Source organism: Bubalus kerabau, chromosome 18, assembly GCF_029407905.1.
Source record: "Bubalus kerabau isolate K-KA32 ecotype Philippines breed swamp buffalo chromosome 18, PCC_UOA_SB_1v2, whole genome shotgun sequence".
NCBI classification, from domain to species: domain Eukaryota; kingdom Metazoa; phylum Chordata; class Mammalia; order Artiodactyla; family Bovidae; genus Bubalus; species Bubalus kerabau.
In genome coordinates, this window is record NC_073641.1 from 32368858 (window position 1) to 32396650 (window position 27793).

General features: G+C 38.1%; 1 protein-coding gene and 1 long non-coding RNA gene across 2 annotated transcripts in view; both read left to right on the forward strand.

Moving 5' to 3' along the window:
- The first annotated feature begins 1871 nt into the window (after positions 1-1871).
- FGF10 (fibroblast growth factor 10) overlaps positions 1872-27793 on the forward strand; it is a 95685-nt gene continuing 69763 nt past the window's right edge. The window contains exon 1 of the mRNA XM_055554900.1: positions 1872-2964. Coding sequence (XP_055410875.1) covers positions 2619-2964 — 346 coding nt within the window. The 5' untranslated portion in view covers positions 1872-2618. The remainder of the gene's footprint in view (positions 2965-27793) is intronic.
- Positions 18885-24873, forward strand: LOC129633116 (uncharacterized). Its single transcript, XR_008704896.1, has 3 exons — positions 18885-19054; positions 23846-23939; positions 24800-24873. It is a non-coding gene; the product is annotated as an uncharacterized LOC129633116 (long non-coding RNA).

Sequence of the window (27793 nt, forward strand, 5' to 3'; positions counted from 1 at the left end):
AGCTACAGAAATCAGAGCTAATTATATTAAATATGAAAATCTACTGTGTCCACCACATTGTTAAAGTTTTCTAAATAAGCATTGCAGTGTTTTTTTTTTTAATAATGTAATTAAAATCCTGATTCTAGTATTAAAATGTTCTGTTTCAAAGACCCTGAATGCACAGGAAAATAGAAGAGCATGTGTGTAAAGTCATTTATCAGTCACCAAACAATGATTTGCAATATTCCTAAATCCCATTTCCAAAGCTAGATTTTTTTTCTTTGCATTTTCTCCTGTTCAATGTAGACTGAGACCAAATACACGTTGTAGAGGCTGTGGTTTGTAGTATATACACAAGCTCGCCTGATTAATTCTCTCCAAATTACAGTTACAGAAGTCAAACTCCCAAGTTCATCTTAAAGTGATTCTTCCTCTTAAAATAACTGCCTAAAAATTAGGTTGAACCATATGAAATTGCCACTTTTGAAGGTCAAAAACCATAAAATATTGGCAATTTCATGTGTCCAACTGCCTCACATAAACACTTTATATGATTTATCTTCAGTGGCTCCTCCCAGTCAAGCTTTCCCTAGTTTAGAGTCGTTCTTGAAGAGAATCTCCAGGAATTCTCACTCAGATTTGAAAGGATTATCACAGTATCTCCTTCTTTGTGCCTCTTAATCCTTGGCAAAGGCTTCCTAGTCTGGGACTTGATTCGTCTGTACCTGAGACATGAGCAAGTCTGTCAGCGATGAAGGGGTTGCGGTGGTGAGTGTGAAAAACAGAGGGTGGCTGGCGGTGCGGTTATATTGTAAAATAGAGCCTTTTCAACATTAAAATTGAAGCCAGAAAAAAAAAATACCCCTTCATGGCAAAGTGCAAAGGAAATTGCCTACCAAAACAGAATATTCTGCCAAATCGTAAGGTTAAATCTTCGCAATCTCAATAAAGGCGAATTCGCTTTGAAGTGCACGCGTTATTCTGTAAATGACCCTTGTGAGCAATTAGAAATCGGTCATTTCGGTTCCTGATTTCATTTGCGCTGAGAGGGGAGACTTTTAAGGGTGGTGATAAATCTCCCTGAGCTTAAAAGGCAGAGAGGGCCAAAGTGTGAACTTTTTACTTCAGCAACGGAAGCGAGAAATCAGAGATTCATTAAAGCAAGAGACCTCCTTGGAAGCTGGCAGAAGAGGAGGAAAGGAAGCTAATTATGTCTTCCTTTTCTCTGCTTGTCCCACCAGTTTATAATCTGCTGCTTTAAAAGGTTTATCCTCAGCATCTTCTGCTTTCTCCCTCAACCCTCCCCTCCTGGGAGCGAGGGGGAAAAAAAAAAAAAAGTCAGCCAAGCACCAGGCTCCAGGTGGCTCTCAAGTACTTCACTGCCAAAAGAAAAAAAAAAAAATCGTACGCTGGAAAACAAGTGAGAAAGGGGCTCCCCAGAGGGGACTGGTTCAGACTGGAAGGCAGCAACATTCGGATAGCGCGAGGATACAGCTCGCACCGGTCACCCGCGCGCCGAGCACAGGGACGCTTTCGCTGCAATTAGCCCGAGCTGGAGGCGCTGGCGGAGGCTGCAGGCTGCAGCGGCCCCGGGGGCCGGGCAGGGTCCCGCAGCCCCCGAGCTCCGGGCAAAGGCATCACGCTCCCTTCTCCCGGCTCCCCTGCTCTCCCCCGCTCTCCCAGCCCCTTCCCCCTCCCTCTTCTTGGCGTTCCCAGCAGCCGAGGGTTTCAGATGTCCCACCGCCGTTTGACCCCCTCCCTCCTACCCCCCCGCCCCCCCCCCCCCCACCTCCGCTTCTCCACCCCTGCAAATGAGGTTTGACCAGCGGAGGCAGAGCCCACCTCTGGCTTAGAATCACTGACATTTAGACTCCAGGCTTCAACCTGTTTACAAGCGGGCTTTCCAAAGGAAGGGGGGTGCGGGGGGGAGGGAAAGAGGGCCAAACAAAACATCAACCGCCATCCCCCCCGCCACCCCAAACAAGAAGTGACTTTCTGGAGGCTTCAAATCAACAGGCACCACCAAAAAGAGAAAGCAACAGGGGGAAGAAAACAACGACTACCCGGGCAGCCGCCTCCGGTTCTGACAACTCCGAGGGACGCACTTTCAGAGCTGGCTAGAGAACGAGGGCTGGTGCGGAGAGGGACTAGACGCTGCCAACCACACCGGGGCGCAGATAGCTCCCCCAGCCTCCCACCCCAACCCTTTTGGGTTTTGTTCACCGTGCTGTCATCTGTTTTTCAGACTTTTTTTTTTTTTTTTCCCCCTGAATTTAACATGGTGAAGAAAGGAGTGAAGAAGAGAACAAAGTAAACTCCTGGGGGAGTGAGGAGCGAGGGTGACCCACACCACCACCGCCACCACCAGCTCCTGCTACTGCGGCCACCCACGTCCACATTCACCAGGAGACCCAGGGGCGCGCGCGGCAGCGGATCCGAGAAAGGAGCGAGGAGAGGCAGCCGGCCCTTCCGCGGAGTTATGGATGTTGGTGCTTTCACTTCTGGCCAGATCCGAGCCCAGAGGGAGCTAACCAGTGGCCGCCACCTCCAGCTGTCTCCTTGCCTCGCACCAGGTCTTACCCTTCCAGTATGTTCCTTCTGATGAGACAATTTCCAGTGCCGAGAGTTTCAGTACAATGTGGAAATGGATTCTGACACATTGTGCCTCAGCCTTTCCCCACCTGTCCGGCTGCTGCTGCTGCTTCTTGTTGCTGTTCTTGGTGTCTTCCGTCCCTGTCACCTGCCAAGCCCTCGATCAGGACACGGTGTCACCAGGGGCCACCAACTCCTCTTCTTCCTCCTCCTCCTCGTCCTCGTCCTCCTCGTCCGTCTCCTTGCCTTCCAGTGCGGGGAGGCATGTGCGGAGCTACAATCACCTCCAAGGAGATGTCCGCTGGAGAAAGCTATTCTCTTTCACCAAGTACTTTCTCAAGATTGAGAACGGGAAGGTCAGCGGTACCAAGAAGGAGAACTGCCCGTACAGTAAGTAACAAATGCGCGTTCCCCTCCTTCCAATTATCCACCCCCACCCCACAAGGGGGGTAAAATCTGTTCCAGATGTGGCCAGCTAAATATTTACGTCCCCAACTCCTGTAAAATGATTAAGTGGAATACTTTCACACTAAATCACCCCCCCCCGCCCGCCGCGTGTATACATTGTGCTGCCGCACCCCCTCCCCGCGGCGCGCTCCCTCAACACCCCCCACTCTCTTTGCCACCCCATCTGCCCTGTCTTTTGGCTTGCCACTCGCGGGACGCCCAAGAGTTCCCTCAGTGCATAGATGCCCCTGTCTCCATCGTCCTTCCCCACCTCACCCCAAGGTCTCCTTTCCCTCCCTTCTGGAAATGGCTCAAGTAAACACAGTTTGTTCTTTTCGCTGGAAATCTTTTTAAGAGTTTCAGGACAGTTTCCTCAAGCTGAAAATAATTATCCGCTGTCAATTGTAGGGACTTTATGGGAACTTTAAGAGAGAAAAGTCAAATTCACTGTCTCCCCACCCCCATCTCTTTACCCCACCACCACTGTAGATAGGAGGAAAACATTTTTCTGGTTTTGATTTTTTGTTGTTGTCGTTGTCCCTCTTGTTGGTTTGAGTGATTGCAGCCCATGAAGTTAGCTTTTCAGGCACCACCGCTATTTGTCTTCTGCCTGCCTTCTCTCTTGGTAACATGATGCTCATGTCTGCATTGTCAATAGCATATGCGCTGCTTTGTGGTGTCCTGTTGTACTCGTTTCTTCTGAAACCTCTCATATTGCAGAGGCATAGTACTACAGTGCTATAAACATCTGGGACTGGAGTCACACAGACCTCACACAAATTTCATTGTCATTCTTTTATTTTCAAAGTAAAAGTCATGTCTGTTTCCATGGTTATAGTTTATCCCACAGGATGAGGTTTCCTCCTCAGTACAAAGTATGCCCCCATCCTTTGATTTCTTGCCTTTTTCCTTTCTCCTTCCCTCTTTCTTTCCTTCCTTAGCTGTTTCTCTTCTTTCTTTCTTGCAGGGATGTGGGCTGGGTAGGGGGAGAGAGAACTAGAAGAGGAGGGGTGGACATTGTGTCTCTTCTTGAATCAGTCCAGCAAAGCCAGATTACAGTGTTGGCTTCCTTTCCTGCTTACTTTCAAGTGGTGAGACTTATTCATCCTCTATTGATTGCAATTTGAAAGGATCGGGAGGCTATGTAATGGCACACTGAAGACAGTAGACAATGACTTTAAACATCTTTAATGACCATTTAGCATTATCTCCATGGTGCTTCCAAGTCACCTTTTCAAGGGACTTTTTTGTGTCAATTGTTTGGGAATTCCAAGCATATATTAATATTTGCTAGCTAACTTAAATATGAGAGTCATAGATTTCAGATTCCTTAGCCCAGAAAGTATCTGGTATTAATGGGAAAGAGAGTTAACCAGAACTTAGCATTATCTTTTTTAAAATAAAGATTTACAAGAATAAGATTTATTTTTTTTATTTGGGGACTCACGTTCAAAACTAACTTGTGTTCCTCCTCAGCTGCTACTTCCATGTACTAAAATTAGCAATATGTTTACAAGTAATAAAAATATTTGTATAAGTGTTTTAAAGTATTCCATCTTATGTTTATCACCAGAGATGAACCTGTACTCTTCTACCTATCTATATTTTTCCTGCTCTTATTCATTAGAAATAACTGAAATAAAGTCAGTTATGATGACTGTTTTTGCTATAATTTATTATATGAATTTATTAGATATGATATATAGTTGTTAAGTTATTGATTTAAATTTTTAATATTTTTATTCACTTCTAAAACAAAATAGTTATGGTACCATCCAGGTAGTATGATGGGGAAGAAATGGTCCAACACGTACTGACGAGTGAGCTGGGACAGGGACTGAAATTTTTCTTTGTATTTTTACTTCATGGAAATAACTCAAAAGAAATATAATATAATTTCAGAGTGTTATCCTTGAGCAAATTTTTTTTACAAATGACAATGTTATTGCTGTATTTTAAGTGTATTTATAATGTCATGTAAAGACCAATTATAGTAATTTATTTATGTGTCTTAAATTACTATTTTCTAAAATAATGTACACTGTGTAATTAACCGTTTAGTAAGATGGTTTCCAGGGTACACATTAAAATATATTTTTACAGTAAGAATTATCGGCAAAGAGAAAAGTATATGATTTTTATCACATAAAAACAAGTGGAAATTTTTCACCCTGTCTAAAGTACACTAATACGTCTTCCATACGACAAATTATAACTGATAGTCTTTGTTAAAATTCTAATATCTTATATAGTAGTGCAATCCTAATCAATGGTTGAAATGAAAGGAGGTGGAGCCTGCTCTGTTAATAGCAAGCCATAAATAATTTAGGCTTTCCAAAAACATCTGTATCAAGACATAACAAGTGAATAGTAAAGGTTGAAAAAGCTTTAATTTCACATGTGGCTGGGTAATCAGAATGCTGCTACAATTTCCAGCTGGACTGATTCAGCTGAACTACATGGTATCATTAAGATATTGTCTAAATGTTGCATAATTACATGAGAACAAACTTTGCCATGCCTACAGGGTAATCAGCCAGCCAGCCCACCAAATGGTAGCCTGTTAAATATTAGGGTATCTAACCTCTGATGTTCCTTGTCCAAAACCACATTTCAGTAACATTTTCCTAAACAAGTTATTAATTATTCTCAATGTACAAAGCTGTTCTTTTAAGGTTTGCTTATTTGAAGCTTATTATTATTTGAAGCTTAATTTTCTTTGTTATTTTTGACCCTAGTATTATTGCTGCTAAAATACAGTAAGAGCTTATCTCAGAGGCTACATGTTTGTGATGTCCTGAGTAATTAAATGACTGTTTCACTGGCTTTCTGCCAGCAAAATGCTAACAAAAGAGAAGTAAGGAAATCACCCATTAGCACTGCAAAATCATTTTTAGCTTCTACTTCCAAAGTTGGCTCCCAGAAATTGGATGGTTCTAAAAATATTACGTATGCTAGAGAAACTCTTCTCCATTTCAAGTGACTATTATAATTTTTTAGTGGTGGGGTAATTTTTGTTTGCTCCTTTGCCATTATGTGAGAGTAGAATAAAGGGAGCAGTGATGAATTATGTTTCTCCTGCTAGAAGTCTGAGAAAGCCTGAATAATTTAGAATAGCTGTGGTGTATCTGTCACTAGATATGCTCAGGCTCATTTAGGTTTGTTTTATCATTCTTTACATCTAGAGCTTTGCCCTTGAAACATTACCACTCAGCTCCAGTTCTGGCCTACTAGAAAGGCTGGATACAGCTGTTAAGTGCCCTTGCAACTGGGACTGGTGGTCTTATTTCTGGATGTCAGTAAAACAGCTGTGGGCTACTCCCATGATTGTCACTTACAGACAAGGGGATTCTAGTGAAAAGAAAATGCATCCCTAAACTTGAGAGAGTCGAAGATAGATATTTTCAAAATGGAAAGCCATACCACTAATTAGTATTTTCAGGAAAGGAGTATGGGAAATATTAGAGAAATCAGTGTGCACTGAGTATGCAGACTGTGCCCTGTTTCTTAAATATATACCTCATTTGACACTCATAATCATTCTATGATTTAGATAAATCCACATCTTCCAAATATGAAAACTAACCCTCAAGAAAAGTAAATTGCCCAAGGCCATTCAACTGGAAATTGACAGAGCCAGATTCAAGCCAAAGTTGATTTGGTTTTATCATGACATTCCTTCTACCTCTCTACTACTGGCAACTTTGATGTCAATATTTCAGAAGTAGACACCATACGAAACTCTAAAAAACAAATTATCCAAATTCTTCATTGCTTCTTACTATGTACACCAGTTTTTCATCAGAAGGAAATCGAAAGAGAAGTAAATGACAGTGGAGCAGAATGAACTATGTTAAAGTTATCATTGCAGGTGGCAACATGGTATCAGACAATGTTAGTGCACTCTCTGTGTGAAATATTGCTTTTGATATTATGTTTGAGAATATAATTGCTTAGGGCACACAGTATACATATACATCCATCTCACAGAAGGCATTAGAAATACATGACTAAGAAAAATCCATGAATATCATTAAATACAGCTGAGGACCAAATGTTTCATGGTTTCCACATGTAATAAAACAATTTGATTGTAAATACAAGTGTGAAATTGGGCTGTTGAAGAAACTTCTGATGTATGACTCTAAAAGGAGCAAATCTTAGAGACCTAAAGTTTTAAAATGACTCTGCAAATCAAAAGGTACTTAATTGCATAGAAATGATAGATTATTGCCCTGTACTCAATCAAGGTTTATGTTATGACTTTTTAATCAGGATTAGAGCTTATTTTGTAGGCTTCCCTGGTGGCTCAAACAGTTAAGAATCCGCCTGCAATGTGGGAGACCTGGGTTCAATCCCTGGCTTGGAAAGATCCCCTGGAGAAGGGCATGGCGACCCATTCCAGTGTTCTTGCTTATTTTAGGAAGAAGTTAAATAAGCTAAGGATATCATTTTTGAGGAAAATAAGGACTTGAATATTATCTCCTAATAAATATGTAACAGTTTTCTGGGAAGAAAACGTACACAGTTTATGATTTCCACTGATAACTTGTCTAAGTTGTAGTTTTTTTTCTAGAATTTGGTTGCGTAATTTACAGCTGGCGGCATTTAATCATGAGGATTGAGGATTTATGAAGGTGGAAGGCACTATTTAATGTTTACATGACACTGTCCTGTTACCTTTACTGCATTCCTACCATATGGACCCTCCACTTTGATGGATTTATCATAAGCCCATTAAAAATGCACAATTACAGAGAGTTTCCCCTTTATAAACCTGATTTATAACCATCTACTAGAAGAAACTCAAGAGAACAGTTGGCAGAAATCACATGCTAATCATGGAGTATGAGAATTTAGAGACCTCAATCTCTAGGTTTTTGGGTAGTTTAGTAAGCTAGTACCAAAAAGTATGTATCATTCTTTAAAAATAAGTCTTTTCAATGTATTGTTTAAGCACAGAGCTTAAAAGAAGAATTGTGTTTTATACAATGAAGGAAACCCCACTGCATGCATTTTTCTTCTACATTTTTTACTACTCAATTTAGAGAGAAAAGCCTCAATCCAGGTAATTTCTTCATTTTTTAATAAATTTGTGGTAGAACCTGAATGGGCATTTTAAATTCCTATGCAATTACCTTAATGTTCAGAGGCAAACCCCATTTATTATTCAAATGTCTGACTTTCCGCAAGCCGAAATGTTGGAAAAAAGTTGACGGCTCATTTGAAATGGAGCTAATATTCCTCACGTTTATGAGCTGTGTATGAATATCTCCATCTCTCCTAAGCCTTAAATGTCTGTATGCTTATCCAAATTTGAGTACAAATGATATTTCTTTATTATGCTTCAGAAGGAAGAGTCATACATGTGTACTAGTTCAAAGTGATTTTAATCTATCTTAACATTAATTCTGTGAACTTTGCAATGAAGAGTAATTCAGATGACATTTTTAGTATTACTGTTCCAACATTTGTCAGGATTAATACTTGATGTTTGCTTAATGTAAGTAAAATATTAGCATTTCCCTCACAGAAATTAAAGTTCTCTTTTAATTTTCCAGTAAAATTGGGCATACAATTTACGTTACTGTAATTTTAACACAGTTTTATTACAATCTAGAAAAGTAATGAACCTCATTTTGTCTTAAGTTGTTTTATGCAGAAGTATCTTAATTTTTCATGTATATTGCAAAGTATTAAGATCATTTACATTTGCCATTTAAAAAATGGTGTTTGTTGCTTGGTTTTGCATACAAAAGCACTTGCTTTTCTTAATCGGCACTTTTTTTGTCAGTGCTTATTGCTTCTACCTGTGCTAGTCAGTCAGTTATAACAAATGGTAACCTAGAAATGTGCCTTTAAAATCAGTATGAGAATATATACCAGCATCTTGGGAAGCCACCAGTGACACTCTGATACCCAATTAATAAACAAAAAGTGTCGATGTTTTACAGAATTAGTTTAAAACGAAGTATTGATTTAGTCAGATTTTGCACAAATAGAATGTTCCAGGATATCTAAAAGGGAGCCGAGTCACCCACAAAATAATGGCTTTATAAGTCCCCTTCCTTTTAAATCAGGTCAGTTGTGTTCTTTTCTTTGAACGCTAAGTTCTAATTGGAACAATAAATCAAAGATGACACTCAGAGTAGATTCCCATGTAAGGTGGACAACTGGACAGTGACTTTTTACTGCTGCTAACACGTGCATCCAATTACCATTTGATAGATTCATGGTGCTGGCAGTAAAGCATTGCCTCATTTTATAATTCACCTAATAATTCTTCAACCTAGACCTGTCTACCTTTACCTATATCTAATCTGTCACTATGTGTGTTATCATTAATGAGGAATTTTCAAATGTTTAGCATGCTTCCTACAATGAAGGATGACATTAAGATATTAATGAATTATTTAACTAACCATAATAGATGAGGTAAAGTATTGATTAAGTCAATATATCCCCAACTTCAAGTAATTGTCAACTAAATATAACCTAATAATTTCGCTACATCTTAATTATGAATAGTGTGGGCTAACTGGAACTTAATTCTAAATAGCAAAATTTAAGAACTTTAAAAAGAAATTCTAATTAAATAATCGTAATGGCAAACTTAAGAATTTTTTAACAGGTATTTTTCTATATTCATTATTATTTTCTTTCAAGAACCTTATGTTAACATGATTTCTAATCAACATATATTAATATGTTAATAAATGTATGTTAGTTCATCCTTAACTCTTTTTTCAGGCAACTGCCCTTGTTTGAGGATAACTTGACATTTTCATAGAGTCTACAATTCAAGGCCCATCAACTGCTTTCTAATGTTTCTATATTGAGGCAGTTATATATCTGAAATGTCAGTACTGTGAATCCTTGATACATTATCACCCTTTTACTACTTCGCTATTTTCTCCTCCTTCTTTTGTTTTCTTTTTTTTCCCCCTTTCCCTGGTTTCTAAACCTCTTATATTTCACTGAAGCAAGGGAAAGTCATCCATCGTCATTCCTTAGCATCCTGGTTGTGTTTAGAGCCAGTAGCCTAGTCATTTTGGGATGTATAGCATCCAAAACATGTAGTTTCTATTCTGTGCATAAAAGTCTTCAGCAATGCAGATTCCACATACTCTAGCAGGTGCCTCTCCTCACTGAATCTCCAATAAATTCTCCATTATCCCAGCACTCAGGCCAGTTTCTTATAGCTTTACCATTAATGAAGTGAGCAAACCACTTCTGAGAATGGATGGTAATTGTCTGGTTACTAAGTCATCAATCTGCATTTTCCCTTCAGGTTAAATATTCTGTTCCAGTAACTCTCCCTACATGTTCATTTTACCCATCTTCTAAAAATTGTTTTAGTATATGCAGGCAACCCACTCCAGTGTTCTTGCCTGGAGAATCCCAGGGACGGGGGAACCTGGTGGGCTGCCATCTCTGGGGTCGCACAGAGTCGGACACGACTGAAGCGACTTAGCAGCAGCCGCAGCAGCAGCAACATTTACTAAATACTTTGTCGATTTTGTGAACTTTTTCCTTTTGTCTGGACTCCTATAAGAGAGAGTAAAGATGATTTAGGAAATCAAATATTACTTATATTTTAATCATCATTTACTTCCAAAAGTTGAATGCTATTTTGGAGGTCTTTGTGCATATGCATGTGTGCTAAATCGCTTCAGTAGTGTCTGACTCTGTGACCCTATTAACCGTAGCCTGCCAGGCTCCTCTTTTCTACAGATTCTCCAGGCAAGAATACTGTAATGGGTTGCCATGCTCTCCCTTCAGGAGATCTTTCCGACCCAGGGATTGAACCTGCATCTCTTACATCTCCTGCATTGACAAATCAGTTCGTTATCATTAGCGTCATCTGGAAAGCCCCTTGGGGATGTCTTTAATATTTCCAAATTCCAGAATTTTACTTAAATTATAAGCTCCTCTGTATAACCCTGCCAATTGTAGCTCTCTAAAATGAAACCATGTTCTCATTTTAATACTGGTTATCAAAGAAGAAAAATGTAAAATGTATGTGCATTTGTATTTCAGGTTGACCAAATATAGAAATGCACATAGCTTTATTAGAAAGATACTGAGAAACTGATAGGAGCTAAAATTTAAATTCATAGCATATGTGTATTCACATACTTCTCTCAAGAAAGAACTTTTGGCACTGATTGCTGAATTAGATTTATTTTTATTATATGCAGAATCTGACTGTTTACATATGTTAGATTGATTTGTTACTATAATAATAATTAAAAGCCAAGCTTATTTCTACAATTAGTTTCAAATCATATAGATAGGCAGATATAGATAGATGGATTCCCAAAGCCTAAATAGCTTTGATTTACTGATAGAATTATTAAAAGACAAATTAATATTCTGCAACATGAGGAAACATGACACATTTATATACTATTTATGTTTTGAAGTGAGGTATATTTCAGTTCAGTTTAGTTCAGTCGCTCAGTCGTGTCTGACTCTTTGCGACCCCATGAATCGCAGCACGCCAGGCCTCCCTGTCAATCAGCAACTCCCAGAGTTCACTCAGACTCATGTCCATTGAGTCAGTAATGCCATCCAGCCATCTCATCCTCTGTTGTCCCCTTCTCCTCCTGCCCCCAATCCCTCCCAGCATCAGAGTCTTTTCCAATGAGTCAACTCTTCGCATGAGGTGGCCAAAGTACTGGAGTTTCAGCTTTAGCATCATTCCCTCCAAAGAAATCCCAGGGCTGATCTCCTTCAGAATGGACTGTTTTATTTACAATGTGATTAATAACAGTAATTAACAAGGTTGTTGTTCAGTCACTAAGTCGTGTCCAACTCTTTGGGTCCCCATCAACTGCAGCATGCCAAATTACCAGATTTCTAGGGCACTTTTTGGAACATCTCTGTAGAAGGATGTGATTCCTTAAATATGAAATATGAAAAGAAAAAGTGCTAGGGATATTAATCCCTAAGATTAAGAAGTTGACGAATGAAATTACATAAGAAGTTGGCAAATGAAGCTACATAAATGCTTTAAAGCTAAATCAAGAGGGATGGTAAAGAACATAATTAGAAAAGGAATTAGAAAGAGGAAAAGCAGAGTCCATAGAGCATTTAGACACAGACTGTGAAAGGAAGAGGAGATGGTTTGCTGGAGTGATGAAGACAAGGGTTTTGAACTCTCAGGAAGGAGATCAAGCTAATGAGTAGCACTGCAAAAGGGCTGACATGACAAGAAAGGTGTGAGAGAAATATAACCCAATCCCCGGCATTCGACTGGATGTTAAATTAACTGAAATGAGAACCTGCGATCTAAAAGGAATCCCACAGAAGTAATCGCAGCCATGGTATCAGAGTAAGGAAGGCTAAATCTGAGTTCCTGTTAAAGAGGCAAAAGGACAGAGGGGTTAAAAGTGTGGGCTTTGATTAAAAATGATTACAGCTATGGGCCTGGATCAAAAGTAAGCTGTGTAGACACAGAAGTGGGTGCATTTGAGGCTCCAAACTGCCGGACAATAGTGTATCGCTTGGGCAAGTTGTTATCAGTAGAACAAGGGTAGTAACAATACCTACCTCTTTTCTCCATGGTAAAGATGAAATGAGATCACTCATTCATTCAACAGAAATGTCTTAAGTGCCTGCATTGTGTCAGATACTATCGGACACTTAAATACATGCTGAACAAAGATAGTTTTGCTCTTGCAGAGCTTCACTTTACAGACAGTATAAAAAAAAAAAAAACAGACATATGATGAATAATTGGGTAATTGTATGGAAAGCATGCTACTCTAACAGAAAACAGTTGGTAACTGTTTCAGGCTAGAGAAGCCAAAGCCTGTTGAAGGTGAGAGGTAGGAAGATGGGTAAAGCATGGAGAGACTTTGGTGCCTCCTCCAAGAAGTACAGAAAACGCACACTGAGTCCAGGGTTTAGTGAGAAGATTGGAGAAGCTGGTATTCGTAAGAGCTTAATGGCACCCTCATTAAATAAGTACTATACAAAGAAAAGGTTTGATGCATCCTCTTATTGCAAGGGTAAGTATCAGGAAAGCAACAAGCAGATTATTTGATGAAATGAGAGATAAATAATAGAATAGAAGAAAGAAGAAGGAATGAGGGATACACTTGGAATTTTTTAAAGGCAGAAATGTTAGAACATCTGAAGTAATGTAAGATTTGGAATTGCAGTATCCATAATGTTCTGAAGGTTGGGGAAAAGCCTAGAAGTCTGGTTCATTAAGAGACTAGGCACATTAAGAGACCAGCAGACATTTGAAAATTGAAGAGGACTCTAGCGGTCCAGTGATTAAGAATCCACCTGCCAATGCAAGAACATGGGTTCTGTCCCTGGTCCAGGAAGATTCCACATGCCCCAGCGCTACTAAGTCTGTGAGTCCAAGTTCTAGAGCCTGTGAGCCACAACTACTGAGCCTACTCTCTGCAACTTGAGAAATAAGACCCAGTGCAAACAAAAATAAAATAAATAAATAACATTTAAAAATAAAATTGAAGATAACTTGAGAAGAGAGTGAAGAGCTAAAAATAAAGAGTAAAGAAGGTAACAATTGTGTTCAAGGATACAGCAATAAAAGAGAACAAACAGAAGGAAACCAACAGCAAAGAAAGTAGGGACAAAACAGGTAACCATAAAGATTAGAAGAAGACAGATGACTGCATTAAATGGAAAAGTAAGTGACTCAGTTCTTAAATATTTCACAATAAATTTTATATTTTAAGTTATGATGTGGTTTTGAATCAGGATAATCCCAGATGCTCAGCTCTCAGGAAATTCTGTAGTTAAGCTTCTATTTCTTATCCCATGCCTGTGACCTTTTTGACCTATACCCTCAAAGGGTTTACAATCTAGAGGGGGAAACAGGAGATCTTCCCAGACAGTTGGAAGGTAACACAAGGCAGCTTACACTAAATTCCAAAGAAGTAGGGTGGAACTTAAGTAAACAGTAGCCTGTAACTCGGGAGGGATGAATGACAAGGGGAGTGTCACACTGAGGAAAAGGAACTCCAGATAGATAAGAAAACCGGAGTAAGAAATACCTAAAAGAGGCCCGGAACCACGTGGTCACAGAACCTGACATGAGACTTTTAGAAAATAACAGGCAGGTCAATGGGGTAGAGCAGAATTTGCAAATCAGTGGGTATCTTATGATATACAAGCAAAATATGCCAGAATGTACCATCATGGGAGAGGAAAATATGTAAATATCCTTAGATTTGAGGACTAGGTTTTCTGCTAAAATATTACATTTACATAGTTTGCATTTAAAATTGGCCTTCTCTGTTTTATATTTGTTTTAAATATAAACAGGGGTCGAAAAGATTGACATGACTGAGTGACTTCACTTTCACATTCACTTTTCACCACTTCGCTTTATAGTTTATACAGAATTTTAATGTTTTCATTAATTGATTCTTAGAAAAATTCTGTGTAATGGGTCACTGTTACCCACTACTACCCTTTTTGTTATTGTTTAGTTGCTGAGTTGTGTCTGACTCTTTCATGACCCCATGGACTAAATAGCCGACCAGGATCCTTTGTCCATGGGATTTCCTAGGCAAGAATACTGGAGTGGATTGCCATTTCCTTCTCCAGGGGATCTTCTGACCCAGGGATCAAACCTACATCTCCTGTATTGGCAGGAGGATTCTTTATCACTGAACCACCTGGGAAGCTCATCTTTTTTTTTTCAAATACAGGACTTTAGTTGTTTATTAATAAAGTATATCATCATTATGATTTTGGGGAAAAAAACTGTAAAATCTTCAACCTTCAAGTTAATGTAGGTTAGGCCACCCAAAAGACAAAGCAAAGATAACATAAAAGTCATAGTCCAATAGATAAATAAATATTTATTTATTTTTAGTGTTAGTCTCTCAGTCGTGTCTGAATCTTTGGGACCCCATGGACTGTAGCCCACCAGGCTCTTCTGTCCATGGAATTCTCCAGGCAAGAATACTGGAGCGGGTTGCCATTTTCTTCTCCAGGGGATCTTCCCAACCCAGAGATCAAACCTGGGTCTTCCTCATTGCGGGCAGACTCTTTACCAACCGAGCCACCTTACTGTCTTTAAATGACAAACTTGAGTCTAAAAGTTATGGTGCCAGACCGAAGTTATATTGTTAGAAGAAGTGAGTCAGGGTTTAAACTTAGGACAGTCTTGGAAGTGACCTTCTATCCTCCTGATTGGCCTGGACCAGTCTCAGTATGTGCCTCTTATTCTGGCATGTTATTAACACCACTCTTGTTCACTCTCAAAGTACTTCATTACAAAGTCACCCTAGTCTTAGCCATTCTGGTTTGTGTAAAGCACAAATCGACACAAGCCGTTTCCCTCTCAAATACTTCCATCTGTTCGCAGTGTTCTCAGAATCATATCTTAATTTCTTTGCATGGCGTTTTAGGCCCTCAAGATTGTTGCCTATGGACCCCCCCCCCAGCCCCACCTCATTTCTTAATACATGCCCCATTATAGACATACTGAGTTGATTTTAGCTCCAGAACATGCCTTGTTCCTCACATGAAGCCTTTGCACACACTTCTAGGTCTGATTGGAGTGGTGTTCCTGCCCTAGTCCCCTTTCTTTCAGGTCCCAGTTAGATGTCAGCGCCAGGAAACCTTTCTGACCACTCTATTGTTTCCACAAAACCTGCACTCCCACACACCCTGTATTTATTATTTTAACACAATCTCATACTTGATTAATTTACCCATCTAGTTTCCTTATACACAGAAAACTTGTTGAGGGTGAGCACTATATGCCTCACACTGACCTTTGTATACAAACCCTTAATATACTGTCTAGCGTATAATGGGTCTTCTCGTTAATATTTATTAGATCAAATTCTTTTTCTAACTGCATGTCCTTGAGTCAATATACTTAAGCCTTTCTTTGGTTTCATCACCTGGCCTGGAAAGTGTGATTAACATATTACCTACTTGAAAAACATAGTTGAAGTAAATTATCTTCTAAATTCTATAGGGTTCTAAGTTCTGCAATTCTGAGAACTTAGACACTAAATGAGGCATCATTACTTAACTAAGTGTTAAGTACGTACATTCATACAAACTTCTGAATGCAAGTTTGTGTAATCCTTGAAATAGGTTGTTTGCCATATTTTTCCAATTTGCCTAAGTTTACTATTGACTATGTTCAGTGGATATATATGATAAATTTTCTCTTTTAAAACTGATGCTGACTGTGGGATAGTTATTAATGGCTTCAGAGTTGTATTTGTGTTCTGGGGTAATTTGGTGACAAGAAATGAGCAATTCTTGGTAATTCATTTAGAGAAGAAGAATGTACTGCAAAAGAATGGGAGTAAAGGGATATGGTTCATAGTCTTGGTTATGTCAAAACATTTGCTATGCAATCTTAGGCACATCATTTACTTTATCTTGGCCTCAGAAACTTAATCTGTGAAATGAGGGTATTAAACTAACTACAATTATTAAAATATTTTTGTCTGACCATTTCCTAGATTAAGGACCAGATGCTAAGAGCATATTTATTTTAGGAGAGATATAAATACAGTATGCTGAAGAACAGCCACCCAAAGATATCAGGTCCTAATCCATGGAGTATGTGAATGTTACATTTATATGATAAAATTTTGCGGATGTAATAAAGTTAAGGATCTTGAGACGAAATTATCCTGCATTATCAAAGTTGGTCCTAAATGCTATCACTTGTTATTGTAAAAGAGAGACAGGGAGATTAGACATACATAGACAGCAGAAGGCACTTTGATGATGGAAGCACAGAAAAAGAGATTTAAAGATACAGTGCTCTGGCTGTGAAGACAGATGAAGGAGCCAAGAGCCAAGGGATGTGGCTATAGAAGCTGGAAGAGGAGAAAAACAGACTTCTCCTCTAGAGCTCATGGAAGGAGCTTGACCCCACTAATACTTTGACTTAGCTCCAGTGAAACTAATATTTAGCCTCCAGAACTATGAAAGAGTAAATTTCTATTAAGATGCCAAATTTACAGCAGCTACTTGTTACAGCAGCTACAAGAAACCAACACAAATTTTGATATTGCAGAGTGGGGTGCTGCTGTAACAAAAACCTAAAATTGTGCAAAAGACTTGGAAATTGGGTAATGAGTATGGACTGAAGAATTTTGAGTCGTGTGATAGAAAAAGCCTTGACTGCCTTAAATGTAGCATTGGTAGAAATATAAATATTAAAAGCCCTTTGGTGAGACTCCAAAGCAAGTGAAGAGCACAGTAGAGAAAGCCTGTATCATCTTAGAGAATATATGTATCTTCACAGAATGTTGGTAGAAATATAAATATTAAAACTGGGAGAATGGCATTGAAACATGTAAAATATCATGTATGAAACGAGTTGCTAGTCCAGGTTCGATGCACGATACTGGATGCTTGGGGCTGGTGCACTGGGACGACCCAGAGGGATGGAATGGGGAGAGAGGAGGGAGGAGGGAGGAGGGTTCAGGATGGGGAACACATGTATACCTGTGGCGGATTCATTTTGATATTTGGCAAAACTAATACAGTTATGTAAAGTTTAAAAATAAAATAAAATTAAAAACAAAACAAAACAAAACAAAAAAAAAACTGCTTCTGGTGAGAGATAGAGGAAATAGGGAGCATGTTATTGGGAACCAGAGGAAAGGCAATTCATGCCATATAGTGGCAGATACTTAACGTAAACTGTGTCTTATAGTTGTGTGGAAAGCAGTAAGTAGTGAACTTGGAAATATAAATGAGAAAGTTTCTAACAAACGTGTTGAAGGTGCCATCTGGTTTATTCTTGTGGCTTACAGTAAAATGTGAGAGGACAGAGATAAAGTGAAGAAAGAACTATTAAGTGAAATGGAACCAGTACTTGATTTGGAACTTCTCAGTCTATCCAGATGGCAAAAGATGCTAAATTAAAGGATTCAGTATTTGAAAAGTAGTTTCTAAAGAAAAGGCTAACGGTGTGACTGAACAGCCTTATGCTAGTGCATGTGACGTGAGTTCCCTTAGCCATCATAACAGAAGCCAGGAATAGAGGATTTCAAAGATCTGGGGAGGACCCTTTGTTTATTTATATGAATACCTGTGACAAATACACAGGAGACCCACAAAGTTTTTGAGAATATTATGTCAGCAGAAACACTGCCTGCTTGGACTGAAAGAAACTGAAATAAGACCAAATGAAGGGAAGCTGTCAGACTCCTCAGATTCTACAAGCAGGCTGATAAAACCATTCAGCTACAAACACATATTAGCTTTCAAGAAAGGAAGGATCATGGTGAGGGCAGAACCTTGGGCGTAGAAAGCAGAATCACAAATACAGAAGCAGACCTTTCAAGCCAGAAAGGACTAATCCCAGGTCTTGAAACCTAATAGAATTTGCCCTGCTGAATTTTGAAATTAGGTGGGACTCCTGACCCTTTTCTTCCTTCCGTTTTTATCTTTCCCTTTTTTCGTAATCAGAATGGCTAGAACACTAGTGCTATGCCTGACCCACTCTTGTATTTTGGGCATAGATATTTTATGTTCTAGGTTTCAGGATCATACCTAGAATCTCACGGATACTTAATTTAGATTAGTGATGAGATGTGGGATTTTTAAGCTCATCATATTTAAATGAGATTTTGGCCTGAAATTCATGCTGTGATACGTGGAAGTTGGGGAGGTGTTGGGGTAGAGTGAGTATACTTTACATGTGAAATGGATATAAATTTGGGCTGTCTAGAAGGTATTATAGTATGCTGAATAATGACCAACACAAATATCAGGACCTAATCACTGAAACCTGTGAATGTTATAAATTTTTAAAAATGTGATTAGATGAAAAATCTTGAGATGAGGAGACTGAAATTATCCTAGATTATCCACGTAGGTCCTAAATACCATCACAAATGTCTTTATAAGATAGACTTATAGGGAGATTACATACACACAGAATATAGAGGGTGATTTGATGATGAAAGCAGAGAGATATCTGAAGATACTATACTGTTGTCTTTAAGATAGAGGAAAAGCCATGAGCCAAGAAATATGCCTCAAGAAGCTTGAACAGGTAATGATCGTTTCTGTCTGGAGAGCCTTCAGAGGGAATATGATTCCACTAACATCTTGATTTCAGTCTAGTGAAACTGATAATGGACTTCTGGCTCCCAGAACTGTGAGAGAATAATTTTTGTAGTTTTAAGTCACCAACTTTGTGCTAACTTATTCCAGAAGCCCTGGGAAAATCATATAGTAAACTCTGACGGATTTATGTGGCCCAAATTAATGGCAATTTGACAAAAAGAGTATCTTATAATAGAAAGCACTAAGCATTGACTCAAAAAGATGTAAAGTACAACACTTCATCCACCACTTACTAGTTGTGTGACTGAAATACGTCTCCGAGATTCTCCTGATTCAACTGATCAATGAAGATTAAAATAATTTATGTAAAACTATCAAGCAAAGTATTAGGTTTGTAATGGAACGCCAAATTTTACTTGAATCTAAATTGATGACAAGTTTAAATGAGTGTATATTTATAAAACATTGTTTTAAAAATATAGTTTATTTGCATCTAGTACTTGGACTGCTAGGTACTACCAAAGGCAAAGAAGAGCTTTGAATGTTTGATGCAGACCTAGGCTATAATGGTGGCCTGTTTTTCCATTGGGTTATAAATTCAATCTGGATTAAAGAATGTTTGTTTTCCTCCTCCTCACTGGTCCAAGAGCCAGTGTCCTGAAGATGCTTGCTAAACCCATGAGAACCTTGCCATGTTATAGTTAAGGATAATAGAACATCTATTTTATAAATGGATCAGTTCAGTTCAGTAGCTCAGTTGTGTCCGACTCTTTGCGACCCCATGGACTGCAGCACGCCAGGGCTCCCTGTCCATCACCAACTCCCGGAGTTTACTCAAACTCCTGTCTATTGAGTCAGTGATGCCATCCAACCATCTCATGTAATTAACATGTAATCAAGTGGTACTTTATGAAATATTTCAATGTCTCAATATGTTGAATGTACTAAACTGTGTTCTCCTTGAAACTATACCCTGCCTCATCTATCCTCTTTCACTGTGGATAGAATTCATATAACAGCCCACGTGTAAGCCTCTCACATCTCAAAATGTTTCCATAATAATATAACTCTAAATTTATTATCATGATTGTTTCTATATCTTGAAATTTTAAGGCCTGAGAACATATGATGCTAAAACTGGCATTTCCTCTTCCAGAAAATTAATTTCTGTCACAATAATAGAAGCTATGAAATGATATTTAGTCACTCAGTTTTGTCCAGCTCTTTGGACCCCATGATTATACAGTCCATGGAATTCTGCAGGCCAGAATACTGGAGTGGGTAGCCTTTCCCTTTCCAGGGGATCTTCCCAACCCAGGGATCAAACCCAGATCTCCTGCGTTGTGGGTGGATTCTTTACCAGCTGAGCCACAAGGGAAGCCCTATGAAGCCGTAGACAATAGATAAATATTTTATTGTCAACATTCAAAACACGAAGATCATGGCATCCGGTCTCATCACTTCATGGCAAATAGATGGGGAAACAAATGGAAACAGTGACAAGACTTTATTTTCTTGGGCTCCAAAATCACTGCAGATGGCGTCTGTAGCCATGAAAAATTTAAAGATGCTTGCTCCTTGGAAGAAAAGTTATGACCAACCTAGACAGCATATTAAAAAGCAGAGACATTACTTTGCCAACAAATGTCTGTCTAGTCAAAGCTATGGTTTTTCCAGTAGTCATGTATGGATGTGAGAGATGGACTATAAAGAAAGCTGAGCACTGAAGAATTGATGCTTTTGAGCTGTGGTGTTGGAGAAGACTCTTGAAAGTCCCTTGGACTGCAAGAAGATCAAACCAGTCAATCATAAAGGAAATCAGTCCTGAATGTTCATTGCAAGGACTGATGCTGAAGCTCCAATACTTTGGCCACCTGATGTGAATAACTGACTCATTTGAAAACACCCTGATGCCGGGAAAGATTGAAGGCAGGAGGAGAAGGGGATGACAGGGGATGAGATGGTTTGAGGGTAATTCCGACTTGATAGACTGAGTTTGAGCAAGCTGTGGGATTTGGTGATGGACAAGGAAACCTGTTGTGCTGCAGTCCATGGGGTCACAAAGAGTCAGACATGACTGAGCAACTGAATCAAATTGATTGATTAGGATAATAGGACTTTTTCCAAGTGGAAGCTGACAGTGGCATCTCCTAATTTAGAGGTTATGGAGCTTACTCCTTTTTATCCTTAATACTCATTGCTAACTGAATACATGAATAAATGTTGGTTGCTCAGTCATGTCTGATTCTTTGTGACTCCATGGACTGTAGTCAGCGAAGCTCCTCTGTCTACAGGATTTCCCAGGAAAGAATATTGGAGTGAGTAGCTATTCCCTGCTCCAGAGGATCTTCCTGATCCAGGGAGTGAATGTGGGTCTCCTGCATTGCAGGCAGATTCTTTACCATCTGAGCCACCAGGGAAACATTGTTAACTGGGGTTACGGTAATTTGAGAAGAAGGGTAATAATGATGAAATGGAAATGGTGCGTACAATTAGGAATAGGGTACTAGTGCGTGAAAACTGGGGATAAGATCTGACCCAGGATTTTCTTGAGCACAGTGAGTATGCTAAAGGGAAGGATCAATCCCATTAGCCTTGGCAGCAAAGATTTTTACTTGTAGTCTCTGAGACCAGGCAAATAATACAGATCCGTATAAATCGACAACAGTCTTCTTAAACTTTGGTAGCAATAAAATGGCCACAGAGACAGTTGAGAGTTATGATTTGAAATCCAGCCTCTACCCAATTCTCTTAACGAAAATAAGATACCTTTTAATAAATCCTTAGAAAAGAAGTTTGAAGCAAAAGGTGAGGCCCAGTTTCAAACAGCTAATAACAATAGACACTGCTAGGTAGTTTTCAAAGCTGGGTCTATGGACCGCATCATGAGAATGAACCAGATGTTTGCTCAAAAGGCAAATTATGAGTCTTATTCCAGAAATACTGCACAAGGGAAGAGGGGATGGATAAGAGAAGATACCCAGGAATTTGAACTTTATTAAACATCCCCAAGCAATTCTTAATGTCAGTGAACCTCTAAGAAACAAAAAAATTAAGTGTGACATTATGCCTAGTGTAGAGGTGAGGAATGAAAGGTCAAGGTGTTTTGAGTTTTGGATAATCTGAAAATTTTGCCAGAATGAACTTCATGGGCATATTCTATGTCTGCATGTTTCCCACTTTTGTACATCTTGTCAGAAAGAAGAAAGTGATAATGTATTCTGTAAAGAGAAAGTATTTTCAAAGTTAAGACATATGCTAATGTAAAATCCCCCTTGGTTGGTAGAAGATTTTCTGAAAGATCTGAAGTTAGTCAGTTTTCAGTTCACTACAGGAAGTGTATGAGCTATGTGTATGCTACATGTGGGGTGAGGGAAGAGAAGACACCATACCCATGTAAAGCTGTCTGTGTTCTCACCATGCAGAATGCTCTGCCACTACTATTTATGAGGGAGATCTGGGGAGGGTACACCAAATGACAATTGAGTAAACAAACTTTTAGAGATTCAGGGCTCCTTCTCACTTGTTTTTGTTTTTGTTTTTTAAGCCACAGGAATTTGTTCACAAGCACCTTTAATCCTAAGAGTCATGGCAGAAAACTAGCCCTCAAAGTAATCATTTGAGTTTGTAGCACAGCTTCCAAAGCTGAAACGTGAAAAGGGAATATTGATGAGATTCTGTAGTCTCCTCAGGAATGATCATTCAAATGTACATAGCTCCTTAAAGTCTTCTGTGTTACTGAGAGGAATTTCTCTCATATTGAGAGGAAATTTTTCTTTGAGCTGTGGAAAGTACATTTATGTCAGTTCCTGTATATGACCCTCTCTTCGTATATCTAAGACTGGCACTACAGTAAAAGAGACTGTGCCCACTTGGGATGTTCCAGAGTATGCAAACCTTAGGTTTCCTCCAGGCGTTAGTGACACTTCTTTATATCATAAAAGACACCTTGGACCAGATTTCCAGTCCATATGGAATGTAAATTGAATGTCTTCCGCTAAGTCACAGAGAATATGAATCTGGAATGGTCAATAAAGAGTGAGAATACCTAGCACACCCATCAACACATCTTTTTTTTCCTCCATTATTTTTTCCTCCATTATTTTTTCCTTTTTTTTTTTTTTGTATTTTTTCTTTGTACTGAAGGCTTCAATGTCATTTAATAAGATTAATCAGAATATGTTCAGCCGAGCTTAGCAGTGTATAACTACTGATACTGACCATAATTTATTGGTTTGAGACAGCTATTGTTCTGAGCAACCTAAACTAGTGTGGTTGGGCTTTTCACAATCCAAAAAGACTTCCTGGGGTTTGAAATTATTTGTTATATCCTGTTGTGCTATATGAAGCAATTGGCCCAAGGCATTTTTGCCCTGATGTTTTGTGCTCAAAAGAAGGCATCAAATTATTTAACCTATTAAAGAATCTGAAATTGAACATTGCTGATTTTATTCACCATCAATTGTCATATTATTTTCTTTTATGGTGACAGTGATTATAGAATAAAGGTACATTATTCTAGAGCTCCTTACCATTTCATGTCTTTATTCAGTGACTAACATTTTAATTGAACTAACGATATTTTTAACTAGTAACAGTGAATTTTTTTGATGGAGCAGAGTTGAATACTAGAAAGAGAAAAATTAGAACTTAAATTTCATTAATTTCATTCTTATTTTTCATTAAAAATAAATGAAGCATTCAGTAATATTCTAAAAATCTGACTACATAAAAATCTTTATTTTTCTATTTGACCATGGAAAATGTTGTGAGGCAGTTCAGTTTTGACTAACGTATGGATTCTTCATATGACATCATCGTGCTTTTTTACAAATCATATTGGACATCAGCAGAATCCATTGAATAAACAGGTAAAGGTTTTTTTTTTTTAATATAAAAGGAATTTTATTAGGTTGAATGATTGATGCAAACTGGGTGAATATCCTCAACTATTGATATCAAGCTCCACGGTTTTAGATATCATTTCATCTTTGTTATTAGAATGAGATAAAATCATAATAGCAGGTAATGATACTGAATACCTAGTCTTAAGTACTCCACATGTGTACTCATTTAACCTTCAAACAACTGTAAGGTGTGGACACTAGTGTTATCCCAATTTACAGGTGAAAAAATCTGAAGCCACTAAGAGACTGAGTAACATCACTGAAGTATTATGGTTAATAAGTGGTGGAACTAGGCTTTGAACCCTAGCCGAGTGGCTGTCATGCACATATATTCAATCATTATAACATTGTACTCTTAAATAAGATATAAACTATAACTAGTCCCGTTTGAAATCCTTTAATCAAGCAGAGGTGAACAACATTGTGTGACATCAGCAAATTAAATTTTATAGCTGGAAAAGCCTTATATAGTATTTTATGCTCTTTGACAACTTTGTCTGCATTAAGACCAAAAAATATATCTTCTGGCAAAATTTGTACCTGCAGCTGAAAAAATCTGGCCTGTGATCACTTTTGTCTTTACAATGACTAAAATAAGAAATAAGTCAAAAAATATATGAACTTTTCTAGGAGTAACATTTTTAAAGAATGATAAAGTGGAAATGTTTCAAAAATAAAGTTTTGTACTATGAGTTCATATTTTTTTCTATCAATTCTCTCAGCTTAAAATTCTATATATCATTCACATTCTATATATCAAAGATGATACTTTTGATCAAATGAATCACATATGAAACTAAAATATTTATTCTGTTTTTTTGCAGTTTCAGAAATATTTGTCTCAATGCCAAACTGCCTGAAGACATTCTCTTTCACTGAGAAATCAAAATATTAAGAGAGGTTTATTTAGAATTGCTGATCTTTTCCCTTTTACTTAATGTCTCAACAGTTCCCAAGTTCAAGACTTGAAGTATTCTCTTTATTAAAGAAACAAGACTCATGTATTCTCTTTATTAAAGAAAGTCATCCATATTAAACTCCTACATCTACATGTAGCTATTTTTAAGTTCAAAGGAGAACTTTAAAATGATCCAAATATTGAATCAAATAAAATATTTATTTTCTCATCTTATAAAATGTCTTTCCTAATGAATTTCAACCAAACCAACCTAGAATCAGCTTTTGACATACTTCATGCTAATGGTAGATTTGCTTGCTGCTTTTGAAGACGAATTGATACTCACAAATCATATGTCACAAGCCACTAAAAGTGTCAGAATCCCACAGCAAGCCCTTGGTGGCTTGTTAATCTCTCCTGTTTAAAGGAAACAGACTAATTCACTTAAATATAATGAAAGCCATGCCTTCTCTAGGCCAGTCCCTCAAAGAGTGTCAGCTCATGCAAGTCCTGCCTTTTTTCTTCACCTCCTTCTTTCCTGGCTCTGATAATTAAACGTGAAACTAAGAAGCAGTGATTTCCTTAATGTTGCCATGTCTGAGTCATTTCAGATGTCACATATATACAAAATGTAGAATCCTTTTTTTTGACATTGAAAATATGTGCAAGGAGGTATTTCTGCCCACCTCTTTCCATTGTTCTCAACAAAGCATAAAAGATAAACCAAGATGTTAATTGAGGGGGCACAGATGTATATATAACCTTTTGCCCTCATTGTCCTAATTGGTTTCCATTATGGGAGGAAGGAAAAACTAAAGCAGGACAAAATAGGAAATAATTGTTACAGAGGTGTGAGAGTGAACTTTTACAATTAGCAAAAATCTGAAAATATTATGGTCAGAGTGATAGAAGAGCAGTTTTCAAAAGGATCAAATCAAAGATGATTGCTATAATAGTAATAGGAGGAAGGGGAAGACTCTATATTGATTCTGTGCTTCCAGAAATTGTCCAACTGTGGGCAGTTATGCCCAAGCTATATTACTTTTAACATTTCTCATTTATTTCTGTAATTTTGAGGGAGAGTCAAAATGTTATCTCTTATTGTGCAGATATATTCAGCCCACACAATTTTGATTAATTATATCTGTAGTTAGTTTCCCCCTTCTCATCTTGTGTATTTTCCCCTTTTAATAGCATTATCTTTTTGTGGTTCTCCATGCTGAAACTATCTGCAGTATTTAGTAAAGTTAGATATTCCTATCAAGTGCCTTAATGACAAAGGAAGGAACCTAGGAATGGGATGAAAACTTCCTAGGATGAAATGGATTTTTACTTTTAGCATATGTTTTAATCAAGGCTTAGAGTCATAAAATAAAAATCTGGAGTTAGGACATTTGGGGGGAAAAAACAATTTTCATTGCAAGCATACTGTACATGTTAGTCATGGCTCAGTGCAGTAGGAATTTTATGGAGCAAGAAGGGGGAGGTGCAAGAAGAAGGTTTTGAGTTTCCTTCCAAATGTATTTTCAAAAGAGCATTACTGAATCAGGATTTATGAAGAAAGGAAGAAAGTAACAGAAAGCTTTTTATTTTGGCCAATTATTTGAGAATTAGATTGACTACCAGGAAAGGAGCACAAGAGGCAAAAGGGAGTCAGTTGATTGAAGAGCTTCCTAATGTGGCAGTGTCTGGAATCCTACAAGACAATCAGCCAGAGCCTGTTGACAGCTTATCTTGGGTTATAAAGTCTGAGTGGAGGCTGGAGGTATGGAAGAAGCTTTCTGAGGTCATTTATGTCACCTCCAGTCTTGCTCTACAAAACACATTCTATGTCATTTTAGACACCTCACACCCCCACTGGTATTTAACAATAATCACCATAATTAGAGAATCTACAACACTCATTAATAGCCAATTCTAGTGTTTGGATATAATATCTGAATGTATATTAACGTTTTATTGTAAAGTTCTGGTTCTTTAACTTTAGCTCATTTTGTCTTGGTTTCTCATTGATCATGAGAGATAACTGAGTAACCTACTTACTATCTTTACAATGACCTACTTAAAATCCTTACATTTGCCATTTATTTGTGTCTTCAACTCTTTCATTAATGTTCTATCATTTTCAGTCCTCTCCTTGGTTAAATTTATTCTTAAATGTTTTATTGTTTTTGGTACTATTTTTATTGGAAGCATTTTATTTTTCAGATAGTCAGTTGATAGTGTATAGAAATTCATCTAATTTTTAAAAATTTATTTATTTTTAATTGAAGGAAAATTGCTTTGCAGTGTTGTTTTGGTTTCTGCCAAGCATCAACATGAATCAGCCATAGGTATACATTTGTCCCCTCCCACAACTGATTTTTGTATGTTGGTTTCGTATCCTGCGACTTTACATTTTCAATTTGAAAGCCTTTCATGAAGATTATTTTGCCAGATTTCTATCTTGATTTCCTTGAATCAAAAGGACTCACTCATATTATGGCTGAATTCATTCAAATACTTTATTTATTTTATAGGATATATTGTGTGTGTGTGTGTGTGTATGATCTTATTTGGTTTTCAGAAGATTTTTTGAAATTAGACAGGGTAGGTGATAATCTTTGTTATATATGTGAAAAAACTAACCATATTGTACTTAAGTTAGAATTCTCTTCCTGTGGTTACTAATTAATAATCTTTCCACTGCATTATTATATTTCTGCTGGAATAGGGTTTCCTAGCCACAGCACTACTGACATTTTGGGTTGGGTTAGGTCTTTGCTGTGGGAGGCAGCCCAGTGAGATATAGGATGCTCAGCAGCATCCGCGAGCTCTTCCCACTAGATACCAGTAATACTCCTCTCCCAGTTGTGACAATCAGAAATTGTCATTGTCATAGTCCATGGGCTAGGAGACTGACAGCCTGATCCTATCTTGA